This window comes from Pundamilia nyererei, unplaced genomic scaffold (genome assembly GCF_000239375.1).
Source record: "Pundamilia nyererei isolate P.nyererei 1_Seehausen unplaced genomic scaffold, PunNye1.0 scaffold00176, whole genome shotgun sequence".
NCBI lineage: Eukaryota > Metazoa > Chordata > Actinopteri > Cichliformes > Cichlidae > Pundamilia > Pundamilia nyererei.
The window spans coordinates 77,456-89,436 of NW_005187577.1; the positions used below are offsets into that span (position 1 = coordinate 77,456).

General features: G+C 41.3%; 1 protein-coding gene across 1 annotated transcript in view; it reads right to left on the bottom strand.

Moving 5' to 3' along the window:
- The window catches only part of itgb5 (integrin, beta 5), a 41,168-nt gene that overhangs the window by 11,885 nt on the left and 17,302 nt on the right, over nt 1–11,981 (bottom strand). Inside the window, exon 11 of the mRNA XM_005746251.1 lies at nt 11,631–11,885. Coding sequence (XP_005746308.1) covers nt 11,631–11,885 — 255 coding nt within the window. The remainder of the gene's footprint in view (nt 1–11,630; nt 11,886–11,981) is intronic.

Here is an 11,981-nt window from a genome sequence, read left to right on the forward strand (position 1 = left end):
AAAAAAAAAAATGGTGACCCACACACGTCCTTTCCTTCAAAAACATCAGTCAAATTCCAGCATTAGGTTTTCCCCATCTTCCCAAATGACCTTCAAATCACCCACGAGCCCACAATTAGATCTGATGGGTGATGATGAGTACTGACACAAGCAGGTAGTGCCAGTCATTTTTCTTTAATTTCTCCAATCATGACTCAGCCACTCATTCTTAGGTGGAAACCCTGGCAGCGATTCACGGCTGCTCCGCACAGAACTTCCAGTGCTCCTCACTCAGGATCCCCAAAGCTGGATACCAGAATAGTACTGTCCCCAAAGATTCATCCACCTACACTATATCTAGTCGTTACCACGCAGGATCCTACCCCTTTATCCCCAACAGCACCTGATAGGTGACTGTCCAAAAAACACCTGATCCTGCTGGGAGGTGTCAGACCTTAAAGGACTGCTCTGCTAGTTATCTGCCAGTATACTGGCATTGGTATTTTTAATGGCCGATCATTGAAAAATAAAAATAAAAAGTAAAGAAGACCCTAAAGAAACACCCTTCAAACATGTGTTGATATTGTATAGTTTGCAGACTGGACGCCACTCGAAAACAACAAAACACACATAAAATAAACTGGATATGTAGGATTTTGAATGACCAAATATCAGTCTGGGTGTAGTCCTGTCTTCCACGTTTGATCTAAAGTATTATTTATTCTAAAACCAGAGGACCCACAAAAGTAGTTCTGGGTCAATTTTTTTCGGCTTACAGTGAATACAAAGTACTAAAAGAAATACAATCTATGCATAACAACATTTAAGTTGATAACTATCTTACATGATGCCTGTGGTGGCACTTCTTTTGTTTGACATCATTTGAAGAAGCAAATGACAGAGTGCTCTGTACACTCATTTCAGAGACGAGACAAATCCATCACAGCAAGGCAGCACCTCCCTGACCCTGGGAAGGAACCTCAAAATATGAGTGTACCACTTTAAATGAGTGCTCTGACAGGAGAACAATATCTCTGTAAACCATTCATCTTAATGACACAGTAGGCTGTAGGATAAGATTACTGTTTAGTCACAGGCTCAGACTGGCCTCGGAATGTGTCTTATTTTAAACAGAAGCTGCTCGTGTTGTGAGTTCAAGGTTTCAATGTGCTGAAAGGAATATTCCCAAGGGTTCTTTGACTGTACTCTAAAACGGGCTTACAAGAACACACGGTTATTGTTTAGAGGATGGGCCTGGTAGACGTTTCTCCCCATTTATGGTTCATTGAAACCAAGCCACATCAATTACACGTCAGCAAATGTCGCCCTGCCAGACACAAAATGGCAGTAGTGATGATTTCATGACAGTAACAAAAACTGTAAAGTATCACCAGCAGACAAATCCTCTAAGAGGGTCCTGCGAAACATCTGGAGTGACTGCAGGGAGTCGGTGAGCAGCAAAAGTGCCGACGAGGCTTCAGTTTGTGTCCCCAGTGAGTAGAAATGAAAACATGTTATCACTTATCACTGCTGTCACGGTTTAAACACCCTCAGTGACATTTTTAATCCTCTGTCATGGCTAGGATCTGGGAGACACACTGTTCTCACAAGATAAGAGGAAAAGATCAAACACACCAAGTTACTTCTGTCTATATGTGGAAATTTGGAGCAGGAGGAATGAAATACTTCCAGAGACCAACAAATATCAAAGGCTGAAACTGTCAGTGGGTTCCATGAATTTAAGTCATATGCAGTGACATGAAAGAACTGTTAAACTCAAGAGTACTTGATGATTTATAAGCCTAAACAGTGACAACCTCAGCCTTGTGCAGTGTGACTGCAGCAGCAAAACACAAGAGCAGGTGGGATATGACGTTATTTTTGTGCCACTATTCTGAGCACACGTAAAAAGAATTTACAGGTGAAACTGTTGTATTTTGAGGAGAAATTTATTTTGAGCAAAGAAAAGCTAAATTTGAGTGAACAAAATTAATTTCTGCGTGCAAAATATGTATTTCAGTGTTTGCTATTATCCATACACACACACACACACACACACTAGCAGCCCCTCTCACTCAGTTTTTGCGCTTGCCCGCAATGTGTTGCTCGCGCTCTCAACATTTGTGCCCGTGCGCGTTCTACTCTTTCTGTACACCGTTATATTTGTGCCACAAAACCAGCCAAACACAGACTTGGATGCAAAAAAAACCATCTGATTGGCTGTTTTGGTCTTCAATCAGCTCGAAATGACGAAATGCAATATCCCAGAATCCATTTCGTTCAAAACTCAAACGAGGCAGTGGCGGAGGAACATAGAGTGGCGGAGTTTGAAATATTACTCTTTATGGGTCACAAAATAAACTTTTAAGATATTTTCATACGAGAATGGTGCTGTGTTAACTTCAAATATCTGCTCGATTTATCAAGACATCACATATTTGCAAAAGTGCTCTAACGTTTTCGGAGATGCCTGTTACCCACCAGCTGGTCACTCGGGTTAAACATAATATATAAGGCTGAACTGACGACAAAAAAACAAAAAAAAAATTTAAAAAAATCTGCCGGCTACACCACCAGGTAATACAGGAAAGACCATAAAGCCTTTGAACTAAAATAAATGCTGTTGTCACAGTGATGTACACTGTCTTGTTGTTCTTGACGAAATGGATTCTGGGATATTGCATTTCGTCATTTCGAGCTGATTGAAGACCAAAACAGCCAATCAGATTTTTCTTTTTGCATCCAAGTCTGTGATTGGCTGGTTTTGTGGCACAAACATAACGGTGTACAGAAAGAGTTGAACGCGCACGGGCAGAAATGTTGAGAGCGCGAGCAACACATTGCGAGCAAGCGCAAATGCAAAAACTGAGCGAGATGGGCTGCTACTGTGTGTGGATAATAGCAAACACTGAAATACATTTTTTGCACGCAGCAATGAATTTTGTTCACTCAAATTTAGCTTTTCTTCGCTCAAAATACATTTCTCCTCAAAATGCAACACTTGCACCTGCAATGTCTTTTTTAAGTCCGCTCAAATTTTTTTTTTTTTACGTGCGCTCAGAATAGTGGCACAAAAATAACGCCATAGTGGGAGACATGAAACTATCCTGAGAGAACAGGCGTCTTCCCGTGGCAGACCAACGCACAGACCGACCAACTGACAGTCTGACTATCCATCCCTGTTTTTCCCCTTGTCTCTCTCTGCTCTCTTCAATATCACCTCACCTCCAACTGGTTGTGACTGCCTGGGTTTTTCCTTCACACTTTCACTAAGTGCTTCCTCACAAGGGATTGTGCAATTCTTTCTAAAATTATAGGGTGAGTGTTATTCAGAACTGTTGCTGTATAAATAAAATTGAATTGAATTCAAGGAACACTTGGTGTGCATACGGAATAAGGATACAAGTACTGCACTTTATCTGGGCAGCATGTCTGCTGCTGGCTTGTCACAATCACTGTGACAATATACAGTACAGCACACTCCAGGCAGTCACTCGTATTTTTTCTGCCAGGAAATGTTACAGCTGCAGACACGGCCTACAGCACTACTACTCACACCAGAGACTGGTATCAACACTTCCATCCATCTCCTAGAAACACAACAGAATAAGCACACGTCAAACTTTAAGTCAGCAAAATGAGCTTTACAGGTGTCACAGGCCACACTACTGTCAGAGCACCGTTATTCTCTCTCAGATTCAACCATCTGATACATCTTTACTTCAGTATGGGATCCATTTTCTAGTCAATATGCCTTCTATTTAAAAGGCAGTTTAAACAATGTTGCTAGCGTATCTTTGTGTGAGTGTTTGAGTGAGCGGGTCAAACAGCTAAAATATGTATGCTATTAAAATGTGCAGGCCAAGACAAGCTCTCTCATGTATGCTGAGCTAAGCAAAGTTCATCAACAGGAATAAACAGAGTATTTGGTCTCTATGAGATGTGGGGGAGTAAAAACCTTAGGAGACCAAACTTCCTCTTTCGTGAGGCTGTTTTAAGAGTTCCAGTAAAAGAAGAATAAAGGTAACGTAAGACATGCAGCCTGTTGCAGAGCTCGCTAAAACTATCAGAGCATGCAGCAATTACAGGTAGCTGGGATTATTATGTGAATAACAGCACACAGATGACAACAATCATTATCAACCATGAAAACAGTCCTTACTTTTCTTCTCCTCAGACTGCAAGTCATAGAATGACTCTGCATCGATCAACATTACTCACACTAAGACACAACATAGACACGGAAAGAAAAAGACAGACCGACTTCTTCTTTTTCTTATTATCAGTCACGTATATGTGGCTCCAGTGTAGGAAGATCATGAGAAAAGGTATACACATCTCTCATCACACACACCTAAAAAATGTGATGCTTTTAAACAGTGAATAAAATACTACATGAACTTCAAAAGTTGGGCCGTTATGCATGAGAAAATGCATTATTTAAAAAACAAAAACAAACCAAAAAAAAACCCCATTAGCACATTTTAAATTTGATGGTAGCAACATGTCATGTTTGCCACTGTGCAGCATTTAAAAACAACAGCACCCAGGCTCTTCAAAAACTATTTCAAGATTTGAATTCAGCTGATCTTTGCACGGTAGAACTTTAAGCTGGATTTCAAGATAACACAGTAAGTGGTGTGAGTCAGTGCACTGACTTCCATGACAGAATCACGGCTGATTTCACGTATATGGTATGTATGAGGTTCCAGAGCTCAGGGGAGATTGAGCTCTGTCCTCTCTCCAAAATCTCTGAATCTTGATATCTCATGTACTGTTGGTGATGAGATATTCAGAGTTGTATTTTTATATTGAGGAACATTATTTTGAAATTGTTCCACAACTCGTGAATGTATTTTTTGTAGAATCATTGCATTCTGTTTTTATTTACTTTCACTTGGCATACTCTAGCACTGCCTCCAGCCCTGGAGGTCCTCCTGTCATTCATTTGTCGTGTGTGAGAATACATATCAGCAACAGATCACCTTCTAATCAGCATCAGAAGGCTCCAGTTACTGGAATCTGCCAGACACAAATCTGAATTCAGAAGCTGCTCTGTGTTTATTTTCTCCTCCGCCCAGCACTGTGTGGATGGCACAGCATGCACCCAGCAACAACCAAGCTGATTTCTTGTATTCATCCCACACTCAGCTGTTTAGCTTAAGGATATTAACCCAGGGGCTGAAGCAGTGACCTCTGACTGACAAACCACCCAAGAGGCTGAGCTAGCTTTACCCCTGCCAGACTTCAGAGTGAGCCCCAAACACAGCTGGAAAATCTTCCTCTGTGTTTGTGTGTTATTTTTCCACATGATCACTCAAAGTGAAAAATAACACAGATCCAGTGCTGTCATACGTAAGAAAATTTTTGCTAGTGACTTTTACTCTGGTTTTATCTGGGTTTTTGGACTAGTATTTAACACGTGAAGAGCATATAAATCTGAAAACTGCACTTCAATAAATGCTTTTTTTGACCTTTTAGTTATTGCACACAGATCATTTTGGATATCAACACTTGGTTAAAGGACTTAATCTATAAGTCAGAGTTCTTTAAAAGCCCACTGGAAGAACACAGCTACAGGATGAGTGTGTGATCCTGTGCATCTGTGTTATAGTAGTTCAGAGCAGAAATCTGCAGCAGTCAAGTTCAGTCAAGTCTCAAAGAAGAGGGAGGAGTCGTCCGGTGTTTGTTTTACCTCAGAGTGTGAGAAATGAGAGCAGGTGCCCAGGTGCAGGGTATGTAGCTTTGATCAGTCAGACACAGAACAGTTCACAGAGAATTAACTCAAATGTTGGCATAAATTCAGCGCATGATAAAAATGTTGCTCCTAGTCAATAGTCGAATGGATACTAGCATTCCGCTAACACTCAAACTGACATCAAAGTGTCAGAAATATGTACAGTAGCATTACTTTTAATCATTTCTTTGTAGCCATGAGACTGGTGTTGCTTGTGACCCTTTAACTGGTGGTATGGCTGCCGGCCCAGCTTTAATGAACACCAGGCACACTAATTGCAGCATGTTCAAGTACTGACACATAAAACATTAATGAGAAACACAGCCACTGAATTAAACTGTCTTTGCAGGACAGATATTAGTCATCCTACTGTTATTTTTTTTTCTTCCACGTCCACATTTGCATTCTTATACTCTGCTATAGCTACAGACTAAAACTCTGATTACATGTCCAAAATAATCCTGATTTATCTGGTGGCAGAACTTCAGTTCATCTTTTGTCTGAAACAAAGTGTTTCAATTAGAATCAGCATACTTTATTAATCTCTAAGGAAATTATGTGGGTTACAGTTGCTACAGTATAAATAACAGTAACAGACTAAACTATTTAGCAACACAACATGTTACAAATGTAAGAAATTTAAGAAATAGCACAATTCACTTGTGTCCCTTTAATACCACTGTCACTGCCTATTCAGAAATCAGTTCGTTCTATGCCTTTCACAATAAAAAGGCATATGCACTGCTGTTGAAATGATGTTGAAAATATGCAAAAGGAATTACGAATTGGACTCTAAATAAAATCTTACAAAATAAAAGATAAAAAAGGGAGAAACATATCTAATATGGTGGAAATTAAATACATGACTGAATGTATCGGTTTTACCATTTTAGTAACAAATATAAGTTAATTATCCATGAAAAAACTTATTTAAAAGCCTTCATCATCCATTACATTATGAAGAAACAATATGATGAATGAATAGAATGTACTGCATATAACATTTATATTATGTTGGTTGCGTTGTTAAAGTCTCACTAAACTCGTTTTTAAGTATTTAGCATATTTAATTCTAGTGTTCCTTTTCTCTATTCTGTATTTAAGCAGAAACACGTGCACAAACAGAGCGAGTGAAAGAGAACAGAACATTTTCTAATACAAAGCTCAGGTCATCAACTTCACCATTAGCTCAGTTACATTAAAGTAAAAGCACCAACCTCTCTGCAAATTGGAAAAGTCCATCTTTCCCCAGTGATTGTGCTCGTTTTTTCCCCTTTTCTTTGGCAGTTGGAGACTGACTGCAAGTCGTTGCCCAGAGGCTGAGCATGAAACACCCTCAACAACACTTGGATCACAGGGTGATGGCTCAGGTTATCTGATGGCAAGCTACTGCTCTCAAAACAATAGCTGTCAGACTCAGACCGACTGTAATCACTCTCAGACAGATTGATGGAATTTTGCAAATAACTGCCATCTAATTTATGAATGATGACAGATGGCCAACACGTTACAGTCGATCTAAATGATTAGAGAAAATCCTAAATAAATTAAGGTGCGTCCAGTTCTTGTGTTTGTCAGGCATTAACGACGTGTGCTGTACAATCTGTACAAAAAAACAGTTCAAAGAAATCATTAAAAGACCAAAATTACCGTGATATCCACGCCCATGATGAGTACACATAAACTTCTGATCACAACTGTAGCTGACAGAAGATAAGTCCAATAGTTCGTTTTAGAGCCACAGCTGCATGCTTCTGCTCCACAGATGGTGTTTGAGACAAGCTACTGGTTTTGATGAGCTACTCTGATCCATCACTGATCAGAGGAAAAATATATCATAACAGGATCTGAGGATTTTATCTTTGACACAGCTGACCTGGGACAAGGCTTTTCTTATTACAACAACATGTAATTAGTATCAAATATTTTTGGCAACTGTGCATATTTTAGCAAGGTGTTCCAGGACTGTTAGAGCCGTTTCAACATGTATTTTCTGCAGCTGGGACAACATCAATCACACTTGCAGTCCTATTGTGTCAAACTGGTCTGTTTTCAGCGCAGCACAAAGAAAAGTCAATCTCTTGTTTTTAACCAAACGGCTCTGTGACAAAACAAATAGACCAATTAAGGCTGAAGAGAACTGTTTTCTATATTCAAGCACAGTTCCAGTAATGCTCTGCACGAGAGTGAATAAACACACATGTTTCCGTTTACTCCATAAGGAGACACAGTCCTCCGAGTGAATACACATGGTGTGTATGCACGCTTTTATTTATGAGGTAAAAGATGGCCTGTCCAAGTCTGGAAAAAAGACCCACGCTATTTCTGGCTCCTGCAGCCTGCTGAGTGCTGAGATCATTATTTAGAACCAGCTGCAGAGTCGGCAGAGGAGATGTGGGTCAGAGGGGCAGGAGGACGACCAAGTCTTCATGAATCCCTGTTACCTTGGAACAGAGGCGGAGCAGCACAGGCGCTCTAAGACGTATAATGATGTCACTGTTCCAGTGGTTTTGACTGCCTCGTGCCACCACAGCACATACACGCCCACACAACACACAATTACAGCTCAACCAAACAGCCGGTCTGCCCAGCAGGTGTGAACTCCAGCTGGATGTACAGTGCAGCCCGATTCTGTGTCCTCACATTCAGCTGTGAGAGGATTAGCAGCAGCTTTCCAAGAGTGACCAAACCACGGGTATTAACTGAAAACTTTGTTTCACTGGAAAAAATTAGTGGTTAAAAACAGTCCAGAGCATGATTACCATTGATTGTGTCGACACTGGGTCACCAGGCCATATTTCCTATTACATTCCTAAACAAATCGTTAACAATGTTTTATCATTTCCTGGAGTAAACATGTTCAGATTTAAACTTGGCTCATCTCAAAATCTCACACATGTCCAGCACTACTGCAGTTTTGCTTTTGCAGAGGATGTAATCCAGCTTGACACATTTCTTCTTTAACGAACTGGATTATTTTGTATAAAGATCAAGGAAACATACTGACAGTACAAAGTAACACGGAAGTGCTGACTGCAGGTCTCTGGAGAATCAGCCATCATAATACTAAAGTGGAAGCAGCTCTGTGGGTGTGACTCTTACCCAGGGACGTTTCACTGTCGAGCATGTCTGAGTGAGAGAGAGCTGCCACTTTAACCTGCTGACGAAGCCACTTGACGTGATGTTAGTGGCTTCATCAGCATGGCTGCAATGACAGCAACATTAACACACTTGTCTGGTCAATATTTCAATCCCAACATTCACATGCTGACACAGCCCAACAGCACAACTGTAAAATCAATAATAAGTGATAAAAACTTTACAGCAATATAGTGAATAAGACGCCACAAACACAATCTGGTTGCCTTTGACTGAAGTTAAATACTGATGGTAACCAAGAACACAGGCTGACTATAAGATAGACCGGTCGGGATTATAGCCTCCACACTGCAGAGCAGCAATAATCTAATAAACATCGCAAGTTATATCAACTGAAACCAAACCTCTATCACCACATTCTTCAAACTACATGTCAGATTAACTCGCTGATAGCTCCAGCTCTCTCAAATGTGGATCTAATATGCAAATTTTCTTGCAGCCTCACTTGCAGGAATAACTGTTCCAAATAAACATTTTTTTAATCTTGTACCGGGTCTCACTGAAGCCATTCAACTAATCTTCTCCGAAACAAACCGTTTCAGCTCCCTTCACCCTTCACCGGAGCCAGATTTCTTCTGAATGGCTGTCCCTTACAAACAAAGTTTGTACAGCTAGTGGATGGGTCTTCTGTGCTCACGACCAGAGCTGTGTGTCTAAGAAGACCTTGAAGACCTTCCACTTATCAGTGACATCACACAGAGGCAAAACGTTCTGAAATTGAGTATTTAAAGCAGTCTGAAGCCTGAGATTTAGACTCACAGAGATTACTTTTAAATAAACTGACTTCATTATTCAAAATGGTCAAAAACTTTGATATGAGCATCCACAGAAAAAATGAGCTATCAGCCTGATTTTCCCAGGTGTCAGACTGAGCAGCTCACTCTCTGTGATGAATCTCAGTGAAACAAGAGCTGAGGGGCTCAAAGCACCCCTTAGCAGTATTCCAGTGGTCACCTAATGGTGTTATATTAACATTGTTATTATTATTGTAATTCTTGTGTCTTACACAAGGTCCACAATAATTAACTGACACATTTAGAGGAGTGCAAGGAGCAAAACATGGAGGTGTCCTGTTTAGAATCATTAGGACCTCATTACAGTTTAACACAGGGAGAAAGGCAGGAGAGAGGAGGAGAGGGACAGAAGGTAGTGGACTGTTAACATTTAATGACTGCTTATGGACGATCAGTACAAACAAACAGCCATTATGCATCTGTGTATTGAGCGTGTCCAGCCTCGCCACTGACTGAACGAAAGACTTCTGTTTCTACTGACTGTAGACAAATAGAGGCAGGCATTGTGTAACAGGATCGCGCCAAAGCCGGCCCCACTGGCACAAAGCGCTCTCTGTGGTTTCACAGGAACAGCCGTTGGCTTGGGGATGAGCCAGTGGGTCTCCTTCAGCCAGGAGGTCTCACATCAGAACTCAAAGTCTTGGACCGAGTGTTTTGGGAACACAACGGCAGATACACCCTGAGCCAAACCTGGATTTTCATACCAAGTCTTGGTTCTCGCTGGGCATCAGATTACAGCTGGGACAGTCAATGAGAGGACAAGAGATCTTTCTTATATAGTCTGAATACTTAGCTAAGATTTGATTGCAACTAAATGATGTCACAGTGCATTGGTTTCTGGATACCACATTTAACTCTTTACCCCTTGGACACCTACCAGAGGACCACTGGTCCTCTTTTCTAAACTCAGATGTTTCTGTCATATTTCAGGCCTGCGGCCAGAATAAGCATCAGATGTTAGTGAGGGTGATCTCTGTCTACACAGTTTAATAGGGCTTGGAAAACGCCTGGAACTTATTCTATTTAATGATGTATACAGAGGTTTCAAAACTTCCTATTATAGCTACAGGTGAGATGATCACCAAATGGGAGCAAGAGTAATTTTTCTGGGGTCAAAAGTAACTATATCTGGACAAAAGCATGGTTACCAAATTATCAGCTAAGGATAGCAAGGCTGGTTAGTAGGCTGTAGTCATTAACTGTTAGGTAGGTAGATATAGAAAATTCACATGGCCATCGTAACATCACCAATATCCCCCTTTTTGAATGGTTTGTACCACAAAGTGGTCACCCCAGATAATTACATTAAAAATGCTCCAAAAGGCACCAACACTGGAAATCAATGAGAGGTCCAGGTTCACTCACGTCAATAATGGTGGCCCAAGTTGGGCATTTTAACAAAGTAGTCTACGGTAGTTGACTTGGTTTCCTTTATGTGGCTACTACAGGAACTGCTGTTTTGTTGCACGCATTGGTTTCCTTTTTCCACACCAACAGCAAACATGTACTGAATCTTTTCAACAGACATGCCCCCAGAGGCAGACGGCAAAGAAAACAGGAGATGAACATTAGACCCATTACTTTTGCAGCTGCTCCTTTGATCTAGTTTGGTGAGTAAAGAGAGCAGCTCTGCAGGTGACTGTTTGAGTTTACCCAGAAAAGCTGGGTTGGTTTCAATGCAGTCAGGACAAGGTCAAACCACCAAGACACACCCAGAGCAGGCATGGGACGTGACTCACTATTGTTAATGTGGATTACCCAACCCACAACAAGCATCGCAGATCTAAAGAGTCTTGATGTGTTCCTGTTCAGTGCCCTCTGAGGTGTGGTCTCTCACCAGCTTTAGCTCAAACTACTCCTTCATGACAAGTACAGAAACTCCACAGAATCACATACAAGAATTACCCTAACATCACCCTGCAAGCACGATCCTCGAAGGAATATGTCAGAGGTCTTCCTACCTGAGCAGAGGATGCCTTTGTGTCGAGCACAGGAGAAGTCGTCGCACTCGCAGAAGCTGCCGTAGATCTTTCCGAACTCCGATTCATAGCACAGGCACTGGTTGCAGCTGCACTCGCCTCGTCCACTGCAGATCTGTTTGCCCTCGGATTCCCGGCAGGCGCTGAGAAACATGTTGCTTGTCTCACCCTCCTGGCATTCACAGCGGGCACCCAGGTAGCCGGGCTCACATTGGCAAGTCCCACAGTTATAAGTACCTGCAAGGAAAAGGTTTCTTTAACTTCACTTTTCCTTCATTTCTGTTACACACACACACACACACACACACACACACACACACACACACACACACA